The sequence below is a fragment of the Drosophila pseudoobscura genome, chromosome X (assembly GCF_009870125.1).
Source record: "Drosophila pseudoobscura strain MV-25-SWS-2005 chromosome X, UCI_Dpse_MV25, whole genome shotgun sequence".
Classification (NCBI taxonomy): domain Eukaryota; kingdom Metazoa; phylum Arthropoda; class Insecta; order Diptera; family Drosophilidae; genus Drosophila; species Drosophila pseudoobscura.
Window position 1 is genome coordinate 15,495,045 of NC_046683.1, and position 20,137 is coordinate 15,515,181.

Sequence of the window (20,137 nt, forward strand, 5' to 3'; positions counted from 1 at the left end):
CGGACTGCGGTTTCGGGCGGGACTTTGGGGAGTGGCAAAATATTTTGGCTTTGCCTTCAAAGCCAGAGATTTCTGTGTGGATTCAGGAATCCTTGATAAATCATTGCAGACACTAAGAAAGGACTCAATGTGCGTATGAGTACTCTTTGATGTCCTTCGTGTTTCGATCAAAAACACTGCAAAAAAATTATCCAAAATTAATAATTATTCAATAAATGGAATAAAATGCATTAAAATGCCTTTCTGGAGCCCCAAAAGTCTGGCAGTGTTTTGGCAGAAACCTTGTGAGAAGTCCTTCGGCCATTCAGACAGACGAACAAGACATAACCGATATCCTTGCAGTCCTCGAAGGCACTTCAGAGTGGATTCAACACTTAATCTTAAGATGCGCCCAAAACATGAATACCACCACCAATCGGGCACACACACACACACATGTGTGCACATGTATGTAGATTTATTTGTTGATATCCTTTAAGCAATTAAAACCTATTTGCATATCAAAAATTGATTAAATTTTCAGCCAAGCTTCAGAGCATGCCCAACCGAAAACGAAAGTAAAACCAAAAGAAAAACCAAAATGAAAGTTGTATGCGGACTGCAAGGTGGATAAAATAGCGAGAGAGAGGGAGAAAATGCATGCAAACGAGAGAGAAAATTGTGCAATCAGATTAAACAAACAAACAAACAACAAATGCAGGGAGACAAAGACAAGGACAAGGACTAAACACGACACAAACATCAGCAATAGATACATAGATAGATAGATAGATAGATTGATAGATAGATTGATAGATAGAGAGAGTCTGAGAGAGTTATATGGCTAGAGCTCTCGGCATACGTACGATCGGTCAATGAGTATAGAGGCCTCCTGTTCTTTAAACCTGGAAAAAGGGTTACAATCATAATAAACAACGATAAGACATTTAACAATCATAGAAGTACACTAAGTATAGAAAGATCAGATGTATCAGATAGTTGGAAATAAGTATGGATACAGTAGTAGTAGTAGTACATATCTAGGGGGGCGATTGGGTGGGGTTTCGGGGGTGGGCGACAACAAACAAACATACGACAAAACAAAAGGCCAAAGGAACAGAGAATATATCCTCTTTTAACGCATATTTTATACAGCAAATGAAAGCAACTCAAAAGTGTACAAGCTCTGTGTGTTTTTTCTCTCAGTGTTTATCCCGCTTGAGCGCCCCAAAGAGACAGAGAGAGAGAGAGAGAGAGAGAGAGAGAGCCTAATTGATGCGTCACGTGCCACAAAGTTAAGTCCCAGAAGGCAGCGCCAGCGGAGAAGGATGATGATGATGATGATGATGATGATGTGACCTCCCAAGCGCCTGTCGCTGACGCAGGCAATGACCCCGCTGCCACTGCCCCCGTCACGCCCCGCCGCACAGATCATTGCGACACTGTTGCCACTGCCACACAGCCATGACGTCATTGCGTACGTCACACAACAAACAGTATGGGGTTCGCAGCGGTTCGCAAAACTGCACAAAAAGTCGAAGTTGAAGTGTTGACATTTAAGCACATGGCCAATCCCCCAGAACCCCCCCCCCCCCCCAAAACTCTGCGCAAATGTCATATGACGCAAGGGGCGGAGGTGTGCCCCAAAACCGAACAGAACCCCACCCCACCGCAAGCACAAGTTCAGTCTTGAATACGATTGCATCGGACGCCGCTTAGGCGCTAATCTGACATTGACCTTAGCCTGACCTTGCCCAACACTATTATCACGCAACACCACTCTCCGACATCTCAGACTTTGGGACTTCAGAGAAACCCAGCCCGGCGTTGGTTTTTCCTTCTCTTATTTGCTTATTCTTAAGCGTTTGAAGCACAAAGTGCCCATAAGCGAACGGACACAGCGATTCGGAGACGCTGGGGAGGAATGTGTTACTGCTTTTACAATTGCCAGTCACGTGGGAACGTGGAGTTTCAACAAGAACCGAGAATCTTCTGCGAATAGAACCAAAACCGAACTAATCCTTGCCATCAATATGTACCTCAAAAGCCCATAAAAATACCGAAAATTAACTCCTTTCTGTGGCTCGGCAGAGACTGTTTACATTGTTGCTGGATTCTGGGGACCGACTCGGCTGTCCAAGGCAGTAAACATATGTATTGTCCCCCTGAAATACCTTTACATATAGTGCTGCATAGCCCCGCTTTTGGCAGACGCCTTTAACTAACGAGAACCCCAAGAAAGTCACCTCACTTGATCGCAACTCGATGGAATCCACACAGCCCGGGTTAATCTTTGCGTCATCTCACTTAACCTCCGAATCACCCCGAAACACAATCAGCCGGGAGTAATCCCAGCCCATTCCAGCGCCTGTCCAGGCCAAACCCTCAATCAAGTGAACCCAAAAACACCCGAGGCCTGAAGCCCGAAGGCCTTGGCAACTCAATTAAAAGCTGTCCTTCCTTCGCCCCCGCAAGACCAACTCCGATTACCGGGCTTCCTCTTCGTCAATATCTGCTGCTGCTACTTAGTTAATGGCGAAACAAGGTTGCAACAGTTGCAAAAACAAATTGTATGCAACTCAAAGGAAGTTTGCATCTGTGGCAAGCGACAAACTTTATCGAGATACACCTGCTGACAGAACGAATGAATGCCAGAGGAGGTACAGACCATGCTTTAATTTCGAAATTTCCCATTCGATTGAAAGACATTCGCAGAACCGGAGGCCTTTGTTTTTCCGAGAAGCAGCAACAGCAGCATTTCCACTTAACTGCTGCATCTATTATAATAATTTTCGAGCATCGACGGGGGGGATGGGGGGGCTGCTGCTGTCTGAAAATTATGAGAAGGAACATCCCGAACAACAAAATATTATGACTAATTCGTGAGTTGTTTTGCTGTTCAGTTCAGTCGTTGGTTGCGCTGCGACCTTGACATTTACACAGAAACCAAATGGGGAGATCTCTCTCACCCTCGCTGCGCCTCCGCCCCTCTCCACACTCTCTGGCTCAGACATTTGGCTAATTATTTGTTATTAGTGTTGAAATCTTTATGATTCGCATTTCCACTCCCCCACCGGAAAAAAAAACTTGGGTCGTCCATCAAATTTATCGGTTCTCAGCTCTGTGGCACCCCAAAAATCTATCCCTCCCTCTTTCCTCATCTCCTCTCTCACTCCCTCTGTGTGTGTGTAATTGACAGCTCATCAAGAACATTGTTTGAAAGTGGCAGACCTGAGGCCCCGACAGTTTGGATGGGCTGTGCTACGTAAGACTAAGAGTACATGTATATATGTATATATTGGGGCGGGGGTTGAGAAATATTCCAACTTGATTGAAAGCAAACGCAGCGTGCGCTGAAAGGTAAAGATTTCCCTCTGGTGGGAAAAAGGGAGAGCCACAAGGAGCGACGGGATGGGGAGGGGACGGGGACAGGGACGGTAAGGTTTTTGGCAGGCCCAAAAACTTTGAAGGCAGACAAAACTTTTTGGCTTTGAAACGGGAGGGGGGGTGGTCGAGGGGGGTAAGTCCGGGAGGATGCAAATTGCGTTGCTGTCGCCTGCCAAAAACATTTGACCGTAAAGGGAGCGCCCACGAGAGACACACAACTGGGGGGCCGTGGCGGTATGTACGAGAGCAAAGAAAATAAAAGAAAGTCCAAGTCCAAGACAAGGCAAAAACAAAAATATTTATATTTCAACTAAAATTAAGTCATTTCTCCTCAGAGAGAGAGAGAGAGAGGGAGAGGGGGGGGGAGAGATGTCGCGTCTGCCATGATATGCCACTTAATTTTGGGGGCAAACTAAATACGTTTTAGTGGCTGCTCAATGCGATCATGGTTATTATTAACAAGGAAGGCGTCTTGCCCGTGAAGGATCTACATTTAGACCGGGATGCTCGGCAAAGGAGAATGCCCGGCCCGTCTGACGTTCACTCATGAATGGCTTTCCAAATGGTGGCCGTTCGCTTATGGGACATTTGTAAAGCGTATCAACGATCCAGAAACCAGAAACAACATGCATTGCGTGTGCATGATTTCGTAATATACTCTTGTGGTTGTCAATCCTTAGAGGAGACATCTTTAGCAATCAATTCTCTTGGAATGTTCCTGGCATTCCAGAAACCAAAAACAACATGCATGCGTGTGCATGATTTCATAATGTACTCTTCTTGTTGTCAATCCTTAGAGGAGACATCTTGAGCAATCAAATCTCTTCGAATGTTCCTGGCATTCCGTATGTTCATTCTCTAGGGTTCTACGCTTTGGTTCCCCCTATAGGGTTCTTTCATTCCCCTCCAATAATTGCCATTGCAGGTCTATAAAAAGTATTTGAATGTTATTTTTGGACCATTTTTCCTGTATTTTATTTACTTTGTTGTGTGGGCATTTTTCGTTGTTGCTGGTGAAGCTCTTAAGTGCTTGGGCCACATATGCATCTACAAATATCGTCTATATATAATTTGCCGTATAGATTTCTCTGTGCTGGGGGCCAGACGCAGAGCAGTAGCTGCAGGAAGGAGCTCACTTTTGGTGCAGTAAAAATAGCTCTACAAATGTAAATATTTTGCATTTTGCATTCACCAACAGCCAACCCGCCCACCGCCCACCGTCCACCGCCCACCGCCCACTCGTTCAACCTCATTCGATGTGTATTCCATCTTTTGAATGGGAATGATCATCATCATCGGCATCGTTATACCCTTGCAGAAGGTATTGTGATCGGAAACAGATGCCTGCCATGCATCTCCGACTTTAGAGGGTACTTAGATTCATGATGAATGCAGTGGTGGATGCCATTTGGTGGACTTAATCCAAGAGTCGATTCCATCTGTAAGGGTATCAGGGCTAAGACCTCTGTCCTGTGTCCACTTGTGCTGTGCTTTAATTACGTATTATTGTTGTTTTTGGGGGCGCATAATGAGTGTGTGCAACGGCCCCGAAGTGCACTCAAACGCTGCCAAAACGCATCAAACGACGATATGCACCATCGTCAGAGAGAACACTGAATCCGAGGGGCTTGCCAAAATACAATACAAAAAAAAACACACACACACACACACAGCACAACAACAACAAAAAGTGCCAGAAGAAAGGAACAAAAACAAAAATTGCATTTCCGGCCTCTGGCCTCAGTGTTGCATGCCGCGCTTTGAGTGTGGCTGCCCGGTCATGCATGGGCAGAGAGGGAGAGATGGAAATGGATGTGGCATGTGGCATGTGACTAACTAATTGAAGAAGTTGAGGATGCTGTGAGCTCTATGCAGAGGCAGAGAATGGAGCCGAAAAATGCACAGATTTTTCCTGGTATTTTGTGAAGTTTAAGCCCACAATGCCAGAGGATGGCGTACAGAAAGGCGTTAGAACAACACAGAGAGAGGAACAGTTAAGCCTTCCAGCAAAAAATCCCACAGATTGTGGCCAGGAAAAAGCACTGAAAGGATGGGGATTGCCGGGGCAGGAGTGTTTACGAGTAGAAAGAAAAACCCATGGCCATGAACGGTTCGAATTCCCTGTCCTTAAAGAAATGTATAGCCAGTATATAGGAAAGGAAAAAATAAGCATTAAGTGTAGAAATCATAGACCTATTTGTGGGGAAACACACACAGTTAAGCACAAGGAACAGTGTTGGCAAACACATTGAAAAAGCAACACCGAAAAGTTTCCTCAGAGATGGAAAAATATTAATGCGGGGAAAAAGAAAACAAAAAAATATAAGACAAATAAGAGGTGGAAAAAAGTAAAACTAATCAACACTCTTAAGCAACAGTGTTGGCTAAGACACACCACAAGTGTCCTTTGGCAAATCAAGGCAAATAAAATAAAGCAATTTCTGACTGAAGGAAGGCGTGGATCCAACACGGAAAAGGTGTAGAAAATGGGCAACATCCAACATCAATGGAATCTGCGATGCGACAGGGACTCGGGGCTAATTAAATGTGAGCATGTCCATGAGAAAGATGCTATTACGGCGGAAAGGGCAGAGGGAACCGAATTCGGGAATTCGAGCTCAAATCAAAAACAATCAATACGAAATTGTGGCTTCTATTTGTTGGTGCGGTGGGACTTACCTTTCGCTAGCGATGCTTGAATTTCTGGACATGGACTTGGGTGACATCTCAAAGTCGGAGTCGGAGCGGTATAGAAATGATTCGCGACGTTGTGGTAAATTCTGTAGAACCAAACCAGCGCTGGGTGAACCGCCCTCAAGCGGTGATCGAGCGCCCTGGCCATTTTCTACATCGAAACTGTAAATGAAATAAAGAAAACCAAAGCAAAATATGGAATTAGTACAGAGATATATGTACATATAATCGTGTTGTATAGGGCATAGGGAGGACCGGGGTGCAGGGGCGGGTGGGGGGGTCTGTCGTTGCGGTAATGATGAAATGTTGGGGCTGCTCAGGAAACGGAAGCGCGCCTAACAAGGCGCTTTTAAAGTTTCATTTCATTAGACATCTTTTTCTTGCTGCCTTCTGCTGTTGCTCTTCCTTTTTTCGGTTCGTTGTCTGCGGCAAAAAGTTTTTCTTTCTGGCACAAATTGTTGTAACGACGCCAGAGTGCAAACGAAAGCAAAAGTCAGTCTCGTTCCCTCCGCAAAAGTCTGCAAAAATGTGAAAGAAAAGTTCACTCGATTCGAGGGAGTGGAGTGGAGTCCTTTTATCGCAAGAGTTGGTGAAAAACTTCCATCAGCAGAATGCCAGCTCATCATTGGGCGGCGCGTCGCTACATGGACTTCAATTTGCCGCTCGGCGGCGTCTCGCCAGGCGTAACACGACACGAGCTGAAGAGCTTTCCAGCCACTAGGGCGCAGTACAAATTGCCCATAGGCGAGCGGCCATCCGCGATTCGTCCATCGAGTAGTGAAGGACTGCATCTGTCGTTTGGCTCTCGAGTGCATACTTTTGGGATCCAAAAACATGCCACATCGCTCTCAATACCAAGGCAATGGTGGAAGCCATAGATTGATTTAAATAGAAATAGATATCCCGAAAGATGTCCCGTTTTCCCTTGCGGTTCATTGACTTTCGTCTGATTTTCGTTTTCCTTTTCTTTTTGGTTTGGTTTTGCTTTTCAAGTTTTGTTTCATAATAATAAATAGAAATAGAAATGTTTTTGACCCCAAAAGACTGGCCAGGCACTTGCCGCAACTTTCTTGCAGCACAGCTGGTCGCATATCCTGCCACAGCACCCCGCCTACCCTACCGCCCGCCCTTCACTCGCCTTGAAAGGCCTTTTGGCACAGGGTCGGTAAGTCGTAAAGAAAAATGATGTTTTAAGTAAAATTTATATCGGGGTCATTAAGTAAACTTGGCACAAAGTTGTTGCCGCTTGTTGCTGTTGCTTTCTTTGTGCGGAGGGGGAGGGGGAGGGGGGGCATGGGGCATGGGGCATGGAAGGTGGGGTTGATCAACAATGTCGCCAGTTTCCATGGCATACTTTGTGGCAACAGCAACAAAACAGTTTTTAGTTTCGGTTTCAGTTTTCAGTTTTCGGTTTCCAGTTGCAGTTTTTGGCTGCTTTTCAGTTTCAGTTTTTTCTTGTTGTTGTTGTATTTTTAATGGTGTAACGGACACTCTGCCACACTCCGTGCCCCACTCTGTGCAGCAGCTGATATTTTCCTTCCATTTCGAGAGTGCGCAACAGAATGCCACATGCCACAAAACACACACATTGTTGCATTCGTTGTAGTTTCTGCCCCCTCTCCCTCCAGCTGGGAAATTGGTGAATTTACATTCCATTCCATGAGATACCTGCACCTTCAGCCTCGAATGGGTTTTTTTTTGTGTTTGAATCATTATTCATGCATTCGATTCGAACACAGACTCATTATTCAGATACTTTTTCAGTCACTCGTTGATTCATTTGCAATGTCCGCCAAATACTTGGCGCCTCTCTGCTTATCCTGACAGCCCCCTCCCCCCTCTATCCAGCCACCCGTCCGTCCGTTGTGTTAACGCACTCACAACAACAGCAACAACAACAACAGCAGAACACTCAACACTCATAAAGTGTCCTCGGCATCCTGTCAGCAGCAGCGGAACAAAAAGACAAAGCGAAAGAAATAAGCGAAAAGCGAGAAGCGAGAAGCGCAAACAAACAAACAAACAACGAAAAAAAAGGGGCAAAAGGAAGACAGGAACAAAAGCTAGCAAGACAATAATCCTGCGAGAGAAATTGCGAGAGACAGCACGGGACAGGACGGGACGGGACAGGACAGGACAGGACAGCGACCAAGAGCTCGAGCTCGAGCAAGAGCAAGTTGCCACTTGCAACATGAATCGCCTGTCCAGTGCAACACACAATTCGCGAAGTTGCAGCAAAGTGCTTTTGCAGCAAGTGTTTTTGGCTGTGTGGCAAGGCACTTAAAGCAGCATGAAAGCAACACGGAATTCAATTGAATTTTAAGCAGCCCCCGTGCCACACATCCTTGGGGCGAGTGCCACTGCTCTTGCTTCTTGGGTTGTGGTTGAGGTTCAACAGGAGTGCAGGAGGTGCGGCAAATGCCACTCAACTTTGAGCTATCACCTCACAAGCACACACACACACACACAGACACACACACACATCTACTCGTAGCTCGTGTACGACCCACGAGTATCTTATAGATACATACCTACACTTTACTGTGGCCTGGTCCTCATCAAGGCGGCTTATTATACCCCACTAATCGTGCAGTGCCCCAGGACGGGTGTATTCACTCGCTGCATCGTTCGAAGAGCAGACAGCCCTCAACACTGGCATGGACATGTCGGATCTTAAGATTCATCTCAGCTGATCAGGCCCTGTGCACGAACTGACAACGAGAATGTTCTCAGTGCATTAACTCTCCTGCTCCAGAAGACTGTGTCTTGTCTCCTCTCTTGTGGTTCTTTTGGGAGAGTAGCGAGCAGCGAGCAGCGAGCAGCGAGTAGATTCGCCATGTCATAGCGAGAAAGCTTCACAAGTCCAGTATCTATCCAGTGAGAAAGAGAGTAACGAGTCGCCCCAAGCATGAAGATCTGCCACTGATCTTGTACTGTCCTTCTATTGATACTTAGACAAAAGTTCTTCCAACGCTTGCCATCTGCCATCTCAAAGTTCGAGTAAAACGCAGACACACCCGATTGAGAGGTATCTCTTAGTCGGGATGGCGAGCACACAGCGTTCCCCGTTTTTGTTCTTGTTGCATATGTACTTGCAGGCGAACCAAAACACAATTACAGCAGGCGGATGAAGGCGGAAGAGTGTGCCAAGGCAAGAGGGTGGGGCAGGAGGGCACTGAGGAGAGCGGATGAGTGTACTTCTCACATTTAAGCTGTGACGTGCCGGGTTACCGCTTTAAGCCAGCAGCCGCCACATGCCACAACAGTCTCTGCCCCATCCCCCCAGTGCCGGATTTGGGCGAAAGTCGGAGTGTAGGAGGCCAGAAGAAGAAGTAGATTGGCATTGTTGGGGGATCGGGAGTGCTGGGAGGAGTCCATGCCATTGGTTGTTGCTCTGCTGCTTCGGGGCAAGTGTGTGGGGCATGGCGAACGGAAGTGGAAGTGGAAGTGTGCCCGACGGCAGCTCTTCCCTGCGCCTAATTATATGTGCAAATAAATGAACGACGCATGCTGATTGTATGAGTGTGCTGTCTGCGTGTGTAAGAGTGTGTAGTGTCATTGTTGTTTGGCATAGACAAAAGGCAAAGTTGCCCCTCATAGTTGTCATACAGCGAGAGAGGGAGAGATGGAGAGCGAGCGAGCGAGTGCGCTAAGCTCAATGCCCTACGCCAACTTAATTAGTTTTTTAGAGTCGCGACTAACACTCGCACTCACCCTCATATTTCCACAAAATGTGGGATTGTGTGGGTGAAAAGTGTTAAGCACTTTTCATGGAAAGCATTCGTTTGTTTTTCAGACGCTCAACAAACGAGTTGCAACACCTGGAACTAGTTCAGCGAGCTGATTCTTTTTCGCTTTTAGTTGAATCTTCTATTATCCAATTATGCCATTGGTTAAATTAATTTGTTTTAAGGACTAAATGAATATTTGAACCTTTTGCAAGGGATGACAACAGTTGCGCTGATAGGCAAAAGCGAAAGCGCAAAAGTGTGCTGCAAAACGCAACAAAAAACTCAAATATTCCGATTAAAGGCACCTGCGATCGAGAAGAGTGAAAATTTGTTGTCGAAAATACTTTTTCGTACGGGTTTTCGGGTAAACGAGCTTCAAAAGGGGTCCAAGCATTCGCCTTCTTTAAGGCAACCTTTAGGAATTGTGGAATACAATCTAAATAATACGTAGAACATGCACGCTTAAGGATGCAACGAAGAGGAATAAGTCGGGAACCTTGTGAGCGGCCAGCCGATGATCCTCAACCTAAACCATTTTCGAAATAAAATATAACGACTCGTTGGTTGGTAATAGAAAATGTCAGGCATGCCCCCAAACACGGTTACGCGTGACGTATCTTCGACTGGTGGCTCCTATCATTGATAGGACGCAATCCATCAAAGCATTCAGTGATGTACATCCCAAAATGAATCTGCTACCGCTCCACCCTTAAATGCTGCCATTCACAAATCATTCACTTTGTTTTTGGGGTAAGTGGCCTTCTCGCTTTCTCTTTTACTCTCGCTGCTGCTACAGCAGGATGTCTCGTTAGTTGAGAGACCTTGAGAGGAAATGGTATTCCGAAAAAAAAGAGTCGCAAAACTAACCAAAATCCAAAGACCGAACCAAAGTAAAACCAAAATAAGTAGCGATGCCCAAAGAAAGACAGAGAGAGAGAGAGAGGGCGAGAGAGAGGGACAGAGCAACAGCCGATTGCAACTCTGAGTGTGAGAAGAAGAAGGACAGACAGAAGCAGAGCAAAAACTGTCACAAGGCCATTAACAAAAGCCGGAGACTGACTGCCACGGAGGATGCATGGATGCTGTATGGATACGAAGGATGTGGAGGATGGAGGTTGGGGAACCAGCAGCAGCATCAAAAGATGGTGCCTGAGGGGGGGGGGGACTCGTTGCCAGACTGCAACGAGGCGGGCTACTGGGGCGGTGTGGGGTGAAAAAGAAACCAAATTAAAATTGCGAGGCGAAATGAAATGGGCGCAGCCACCCCTCCTTTACGCCCCACTGCGTCCCGCATCTCATCCAGCATGGCCGTGCTTCTGTTGAGGTGCTTTCTGGCAATGCCACACGATGCGTTTTCCACCGACAGGAATCCACTATTCGCATCGGTGTTTCTCTAGTCTGGGAATCACTTCAAATACGGTACTACACTCAGAGAAAAATGGCATACAAACATGCACATTTATTGGTTACTCTAATAAATTAATAAAAATATTACTTTAAGTAAGAAAAAAATATTCTGCATAATTAAATATGAGAAATATGTTTGATTTAAATAAATAAATATTCTTAACTTAAGTAAGAAAAATAAATTTATTTTAATTTAAATGGGAAAAATATATTTAATCTATTTATAAGTGCAAAATATTTTATATATAAATATAAACAAATTTAATTTAATTCATTACATTTAATTAATTAATTTTAAATGTAAAATATATTTAACTAAAATAAAAAATAATTAAAATTTAAAAATTTAATATGTGTACATATTTTATTTTAATTTTATATTTAACCGCTCTCGTTTCAAATTTTTACATTTTTTATCTAATATTCAAATTTCAGTGATTTTTTTCTCTGAGTGTAAGAAGAGTGGCTCGGAGCATGTCTTCCTTCATTCGTCCGAAGGGAGGAAAAGGATAATTACCCGTCCCGTCGCTGGAAAGCGGATGGTGTATCCCAAGCACCTTTAATGTTTTTTAAAGGCAAGGTGAAATGGATGGACGGATAGACGGATGGATGGATGGATGGATGGCTGCTGGTAGAGAGAGTCTGCCTGGCCTGGGCCTGGGCCTCTGCCTCTGCCTGTGCCCCTGCATGTTGCATAATTTGACAGAGTGATGGCTGAGACGAGGGCGTGGCAAGGGGCTGTGTGTGAGTGTGTGTGTGTGTGCCTGCGTGTACGGGCTCCGCGCTGATTTTCATTTCATTGCGTTGTCGTCTGCGTCGCCGTGCATTTGATTAACCGTCGAAGCAGCTGTTGCCGTCATCTCGCCAAATTGAGCATGTAGAGAGCGAGACGGCTCTTGGCAACATTCAACCTGCAACGACGCAGTGCTGGTGTGGCACGCTGGTGGTCGTGTGGTGGGGGGGATAACGAACAATTAAGTACACTAACCAATCGAGGGATGAAGGGAGAGTGTGCGTGGCAAAAGGGATACCCAGTCGCACTTGGAGCTTGATTGGTTTTCGATACGCCACTTAGGTTGCAGTTAATTTGGGGGCCAGTCCTGGACAGGCATTTCATTCGAAATGTAATTTCCTAGACCATCCAAATCCCATCCAAATGGCAGGCAATTCTGAAAAACCCAAAAGAGTATACATTTCCATATTTCGGTTGATTGCCGACTGTTGCTCGTCATGCTCTTTTCGCATTTTTAATTAGCGCACCAATTTGACGCACAGCCACACACAGATCAGAGGCATGCCACACACACACACACGCACACCACCATCCCCAGCTGGGGTACCATCTAAGCCCACTAGAGCACCTTTATCCACCCGAAATTGGCCACATTTTCAGGCTGCCTTTCTCTCTGGGCTTTTTATACCCAGTACTCGAAGCGTTTAGGGGTATATTAGATGGAGGCACCCAGGAGGAACCCATAAAGACTATAGACAGAGACTATAAGAGCTGGAGCCAACAAATTTCGTATCCTCCCACTGACATCACGCAGAATCATAGCAGATAGCAGTTCGGATTACTATAGCCAGAAGGCACAAATCCATTTGCAGTTGCTACCCAACGCCCAACTCCCTCTCACACACACTCTTCCTCGTGCAGTGTGCGCCCTCTGGCAGAGCCATACTGACTGCGTAGCGGGTATGAATGGAGAGCCGCGGCCCTAGCTGCGACTCACAACGTGACTGCCTGCTTGTTTTTTGGTTGCGGTTGCCCCGAGAGAAGGCGCACTGTTTGAGGAGTAGCTGTAGAGCAGTAGCCCCTGGCAACCCTGAGCCCTTGTTATGGCAACTCTGTTTGAAATGGGAAAACAATCGGAACGGTTGAAATGCCTGGAAGTCAATGCTGGCTGGGAATTTGCTATCATCTCAGTAAAACCCAGAAATTCTCAGAACACAGCCCACTTTCACTCTCTCTCTCTATCGCCCTCGTCTCTCTGGCGCTCTTGTTATCTGTGGGGAATCTATCTGGATGAAAATGAAGGCCCACGGCAAGTACGGCGTAACGGCAACGGCTGCCAATTCGGTGCTGTGCGAGGATGTACGCAACTTCAGCACTCGCCGACGCAACATTCTCTATCTGATGCATCGGTATCTGGTGGAGAACGGCTACTACAGCAGCGCGGAGGCCCTCAAGGGGGAGGGCCGGCTGTCGGAGGAGTACGAGCTGTGCGACAACATCGACCTGGATGCCATGTATCTGGAGTACGCGAGCTTCTTCAACATGAAGTTCGGCAAGTATCCGCGCATCCTCAAGAAGATGGGGCCCAAGCTCAAGGTGGAGCTGTCCAAGAGCCAGAGCCATACAGCGGCAGGGGCTGGGGCAGGCGGCAAGCAGGGCCAGCAGCCGGCGGCACAGCCACCACAGTCGAAGCTCCAACAGGATGGGCAGCACTCGATGGGCAATTGGCATGCCGTAATGGGGGCTGCCACAGCTGCGGCTGCTGCCAGTTTGAATAACGATGCCACGCAGCAGCAGCAGCAGCAGCAGCGGAATGAGAATGGAAATGGAAATGGCAATCCCCCACAGTTGTACATCAAGAAAATGGCCACAGCCGAGTGCAGCGGCAGCACGGAGATTCCGCTGCGCATTAGCGACATCGAGCATGGACACTCGGGGGGAGACGACGCCCTGTTCGCCTCCCTCGACTGGCAGATGCTGGCCGAGCTGGTGAAGACCTCCATACTGCGGGAGGACATCCGGCTGCGGTGGTCCGATGTGTGCGGCAACCAGCGGGCCATTGAGCTGATCAAGGAGGCCGTCGTGACGCCCATCGAGTACCCGCAGCTGTTTGCCCACGGCCTGAGGCCGTGGCGCTCGCTGCTGCTGCACGGACCCCCCGGCAGCGGCAAGACCTTCCTGGCCAAGGCCCTCTATGCCGAGACCCAGGGCCAGGTGACCTTCTTCAATATCACGGCCAGCATCATGGTGAGCAAGTGGCGCGGCGAGTCGGAGAAGATACTCCGCGTGCTCTTCCACATGGCCGCGCGGCGTGCCCCGTCGGTGATATTCTTCGATGAGATCGAGAGTCTCACGTCGAAGCGGGACAGGGCCACCGATCACGAGTCCTCGAAGCGCTTCAAGAACGAGCTCCTGCAGCTGCTCGACGGCATGGAGCACACCCTCAAGGGGGTCTTCGTGCTGGCCAGCACCAATCTGCCCTGGGACATCGACGAGGCCTTCCTGCGCCGCTTCGAGAAGAAGCTGCTCGTCCAGCTGCCCAACCAGGCCGAGCGCAGCTCCCTCATCAGCCGCCTGCTCGGCTCCAGCATCAGTCTGAGCGCCAGCCTGCTCGAGCGGCTCGTCCGGCTCTCCGACCAGTTCACCGGCGACGAGATCCGTCTGGCCTGCAAGGAGATCAGCATGCAGCGGGTGCGCTGTGCCACGCGCGGCATTCCCCCCGCCGACGGGGCCTCCAAGGAGTCGCAGGCCGCGCTGGAGGCCAGCGTCGAGCAGGCCTTCGGGCAGGTGCGACCCCTGGGCCAGAAGCTGCTGGCCAAGCACGAGCAATGGCAGCAGGACAATGGCTCCTGATCGGGGCAAGGGCGATCCGCTTATAATTTCTATTTTGTTGCTGTTTACAAATAAAGTTTCGAGAACATAACAATCCCCCCCCCCCGCCTTCATTACCTGCCGGTGGTCCGTCGCCTGGCTCCCGCGATGGTCATGCGGGAGACGTAGCGTCGGATGCGACCGCTCGAGCGCCGCTGCTGGGTGCCACTCGGTCCGGGCCCTCCGCCGGCGGTGTTCACCGAGCGTATGCTGTTCTCCGTCGTTGTGGAGCTGCGCCGATCGCTGGTCATCACATCCGAGGACACGGACGAGGACATGATGGAGGCAGTCGAACGGCGCTTCCCGCCGGCCCCCGCCCCCGCCCCGGCACCGGCGCCGGTGAAGGTGCCCCCGCCACTCGACGAGGTGGTGGTGGCCGAACTGTCCGAGCGGGAGAACAGCGAGGAGCGCTTTCTGCGGCTGCAGCTGCCACCCGGTCCGGTGGCATCCTGAATGTTGCTGTAGAACTCCTCGGTCTCGCGATCGTACGTCTCGTCCTCGTCGTCGTCCAACGGCGGCCGCTCCTCGTCCTCCTCGAACTCCTCGGCCTCGGCCTCCGTGGCCATGGTGTCGCTGCGCTGGCTGAGACCCGCCCGCCGTCCCCCGTTGGAGAGGGAGGACGAGTGCTGCTGCTGCTGCTGCTGCAGCTGGTAGTACTCGTGGTAGTCCCTCGAGCCCCGCGACCTGCTGCTCGTCCCGGTCCCGGTGGTGCTCAGATGGCGGTACGGGGCCGAGCTGGAGTTGCTGGTGGTGCTCAGTGAGTGCCGCTTGCTGCCCCCCTGCACGGCTTCGGCGAGGGCTCCACTTCCATTTCCAGGCATTTCAATAGCCGTGGCAGGGCCAGCCTCCCCATCGCCATCGCTTTCGCCTCCGCCGACGCTGCCGCTGAAGGTGACTTCGTGGAACTTGGAGGACTTGCGTCGTGCCCGGGGCACACCCTCTCCACTCCCAGCTCCCATCGAGATCGAGGGACGCGGCCGATTGTTGTTGTCCAGGGTATGCTCCTGCTGCAGCTGCTGCTGCTGCTGCTCCTCCTGCTGGTCCAATCCTTCGGCTGGGGCCAGGGTCAGGGCCAGGGGCTGTCGACGACGATTCCAGGGAAAGGCGCGTATAAATGCAAAGATGATGAAGAGCGTGGCAATCATGGTGGAGCTCCTTCCGTCCCTCCTTTCCTCAGATCTCTTTCATCTTTCGATAGCACTTTACGCGAATTTTTTCGTTTCGATTTATTTTCGATTATTATTTCGATTTTTAATTGGTTCAATTTGTTTGTTCGTTTCGCATCAACATAATCCCCTGCGAGCGAGATGACAGACGGAGATGAGAACGGAACCGGAAGCACACGACGTGGCAGAGTGGCAGAGTGGCAGAATGGGAGCTGTGACGCGACACGTGGCAGTCCAAAGGGTCTCTCGCTCTCCCTCTGATCCACGCTTCATTGGTTTGCCCATTGCTCTGGCTGTATTATGTATCTGTATCTGTATCTGACTGACTGACTGACTGATAAACTGTTGCGATTGAGCCACAGGAACACTGACACTCGAAGGAGCTCTGATTTGATGCGCAATTTTGATGGCAATGCGAGAATATTATGATAATCAATGCACAATTATTGCACCCACAGATACACAGATATACCCAACCTCCCTCCCTCCGCCCGTCTGTAAGGACAAAGCAGCAGCATTTTCTCTTTGTCCTTTAGGGGTTCCCCCCCGTGTGGAGAGGAGCCCTGGATAACAACAGAACGGACTTAAAGCCCGTAAGGAGCTTTGCTGCTTGATGATGACGATGATGACGATGATGATGATGATGATGGTATCCTCCCCACACTAGAAGCTACTTTTCAGTTCATCCATAATTGAAATGATTTAACAATGAGGTAGCTGGCTGGCTGGCTGGCTGTCCGACAAGGAGGTCAGGGATTAAGGTCACTTACGGGACTGGAGAGACCCAGAGACAATGTCCAGACCAATTTGTGCAATCACTTTGCCAATTACCATTATTTCAAGTTCACGATTAACCCAAATGGAAAAAGCAATACGAAGAGAGAGGGAGAACTCCATGGAGAAGGACCTGTTTAAGTGGTATTGCCATTCACGGTTTTTCCCCGGGCTCTTTTCAGTGGGTCTTTCAATTTTGCCAGTCAGCTGTGAACGTGGAACGTGAGGGACAATGCAACAGACTCGCGGGTATAACCCCTATATCCATGGGTTCCACGTGGAACCATTCATTGAAGGCCGTTCAGTGGCCCTAAAAAGATGTTCCCATAACCGAAAGGACTCATGCAAAGTGCCAGTCACGTGTGAATGTTTTTATGCGAACTTCCACAGAAAAGAAAGCATTATTAAGGGGTAGATCTTGTGTTGTTTTCACCATTCGAGGGGTAGCTCTATTGCAGAATCCTCTTGGGATCCTCAGACCGTGCCCGCTTTCAGGTTCAAGGCCAACAGCTCAGTGGAGCGGGAAGCCCCCAAAAGCATGTGAGAGGCCGCTTAATTGGCCACCATTCTGTCTTCTTAATGAAAGTTATCAGAGAGAGAGAGAGAGAGCTAGCTGTGGGCGGGGAAGCCGTACAAGTTCGAATGAAAGACGGCAGATGGGGGCCGCCAAGTGGTGGTGTCTCTCAGTCGGCTGCACCTGCTGCAGTTGCCCCACCACGTACTACTTTTTAATTTGTTCAAATTGCATTAAAAGGAGAAAAAAATATAAGTCGAGAAAACTCAGAGGCAGGGCAGGACAGGTGGGTGGTGGGTGGTGGGTGGTGGGGGAGGCAGCATCCAAAGTGAATTAAGTGCAGTAAAAACGCTTTTCTTTTATATATTTCCCTCGCAGCCTCCTTGGACGTTTCTTTACGAAGTGCATATAGCCTTTGCAGCGCCATCTAGGCCGCATTACAGGTACTAGGCAGGGCTGGGTGGCTAGAGAGGGGGTGTAGTAGTGTGGCGGGAGGGGGGGGGGGGGGAGGGTCTTGCTTCTGTGGCGTGGAGCTCATCTTGTGGCTTGCTTATCGCGTCGGGCACACATTGCCCCTCCCCCTGACGCTGGGCGGTGGGCGGTGGGCGTAGGGCGGTTGCTCTCTAAGTGTTGGTAAACAAGCTAGAAACAGGCATCGTTCTATCTCGCTCTGGCTGCAGCAGCAGCAGGGCGGAGGGGCAGGACCCTGGGGCGATGTTTTGCTACTTTCACAGCGACTGCGCCTGGTCCGGCGAACACACACACACACACGCACACACACAGGCACAAATATTTCCTTTCAATTTTTCTTCATTTTTTGTTCTTGCTTTCTTTCTGTTGCTTTTGCTTCTTTTCTTTGGCAACTAATTCCACATTCTATATAATATATATGTGTGTGTGTGTTTGGGCAGCATCTCAATGCTGGAGGCATGCCCCAATCTCAGACCCCAGACCCCAGACCCCAGACCCGAGCTACGTTTTGTTTCGCTTCTCTCTTTCGCTCTCGGGGGCTAAAATTTAAGTAGCAACAAATCACTTCATTGTTTGCGTGTTTACATAATATTTATACATCGTACCCCTCCCCCACCCCCTCCGCCCCTCTGTCTGCCACTGTTCTCCCTCTCTTTTTGTTGACATAGTGTTTCATTAATAAAAATGCTGCCTGCCCGCCTCTCCTCCCCCCCCCCCCCCCCCCCCCCCCCCCCCCCCCCCCCAAGGAACCAAAAGAGAAATCGAAATAAAAATCCCGTCAGACAACGGAAAAAACTTTCAGACTGCACGTCGCCCCCTGAAAAAAACGAAAAGAGAGCTGGCAACTCTGGCCACGCGATGGACGGCTAGAAGGGTTACCCCCAAGCCGAGGGCGGGAATACCCTAGCTTCTGGCGGGGATCCCCCACAAGAGGGGAAACCCTCTTTCTTCGTATATCGATTTATGGCGAGTTTTTTTGCATTTGTAATCGTTGAAAGGCAACCCTGTCAGACTGGAATGAAGGAGCGTGTGTGAGAGAGCTGCAAGGAGTGTGTTGACCAAATCCGAAAGCAGTTTGTGTGTTTGATGGATTAAGTGCTTAAAAAGCACCAGCAAACACTGGCAACGTTCTCTGTAAAACAAAGAAGGAAACCAAACACGCACGAACATGCTCGATAGATATTAAAATGGGGATTAAAATAGTCGTAAGAGCAGGAGATAATCAAAGACCAAAGAGACCCCTCAAGATGCACTTAAATATCCACCGATGTGAAATGCATCATTCCGAGGAGGAGGAGGAGGAGGAGGAGGCTCCAGGGAGACGGGTTCATGCCTCTGTGTGTACAATCCATTAACAACGCCAGCCCCTTGCCCCCGCACAGATGCAACACCATTAACAGCAACACCAACATCATCATCATCATCGTCAGCCCTAATATCCTCCGCTACGGCCACGTCATAAATAATGTTCTCTCTTTAGGATCCGCATCCTGCATCCGCCGGGCGCCGCCTGCCCCCCTGCCCGCCTGCCCCCCTGCTTAATGCAAAACATCTTTCAAAATATGCGCATAGTTTCGGCCAGGGGATGGGGATGGGGATGGGGGTGTGCAAAGTATTTAAAGCAAAATGCATGGGGCATGGGGCATGGGACATGGGGCATGGGACATGAGGCTTGAGCGGCATAATGGATAAAATATTTGGCAAACATTTCGAATGGGGCGAGAAGAGATATTTAGCCCCACTCCACCCCCCTCTCCCCCCCCCGATTCAAGGCAACGTTCAACGCATGAAATACTTTGCCCTCAAATTCGAGAGGAGATCCCATTGAATGCTGAAGGACTTCGAGGCAGAGTCCTGCCTCCACTTTTCTCTTGACAAAAATGTGCACATTGCACGAGGAAAAGTGTGTGTGTGTGTGTGTGGGAGAGAGAGAGAACGAGCTAGTGCGTGGCCAGCAGATTCGGCAATCTGCTTTCTTCGGAAAGAAAAAGAATGAAAATTGTCCCCCAAAGAGTTATCTCCGTTTCTTCCGTTCAGATTCTTTTTTTTTTTTGTTTTCTTTGGCTGTTTATTTGGGAGTTTAAGTGGCTCTCCGCTCTCTCTACTTTCTCCCTTTCCCTAGCCAGGACTGCTGGCTCCTGGCCATGACTGTCTGTCGGTCTGTCAGGCGTCCGCCCTGGCGTCTGCGTCATTTCCTGGTCTCTGTGTCCCTCTGATGTGTCAGTGTTTGTTGGTCCCAACTGCAATTTAAGGCTTTTGTGTTCTGCCAAGTCCCAAGGAACAGGCAGCGGCAGAGGCAGAGGCAGGGGACGGAAGCCAGAAGGCAGAGGACCGGAGGTGGAAGGTGATTGGAAATGGAAATCCGAATCGTGACGATGATGATCTGGCCGAATGCCGATGATGGCTGGCT

At 49.1% G+C, this 20,137-nt stretch overlaps 2 protein-coding genes across 11 annotated transcripts in view; one reads left to right on the forward strand and one right to left on the reverse strand.

Annotated features, from left to right (window-relative positions):
* Positions 1-20,137, reverse strand: part of dnc (phosphodiesterase dunce) — a 118,321-nt gene that overhangs the window by 17,912 nt on the left and 80,272 nt on the right. For 5 of the 10 annotated variants that reach the window (XM_033384522.1, XM_033384523.1, XM_033384527.1 and 2 more), the window contains 2 exons: positions 6,046-6,222; positions 846-884 (listed from right to left, as the gene is read on the reverse strand). In XM_033384522.1, coding sequence (XP_033240413.1) covers positions 846-884; positions 6,046-6,222 — 216 coding nt within the window. Of the gene's footprint in view, positions 1-845; positions 885-6,045; positions 6,223-14,880; positions 16,091-20,137 lie in introns of those variants that run through there. The other 5 variants (XM_033384525.1, XM_033384524.1, XM_033384528.1 and 2 more) reach the window with 3 other exon arrangements.
* On the forward strand, positions 13,110-14,857 carry LOC4815206 (katanin p60 ATPase-containing subunit A-like 2). Its single transcript, XM_001354630.4, has one exon. It carries the CDS (start codon positions 13,222-13,224, stop codon positions 14,782-14,784), a length of 1,563 nt encoding a protein of 520 aa, XP_001354666.4. The 5' UTR covers positions 13,110-13,221; the 3' UTR covers positions 14,785-14,857.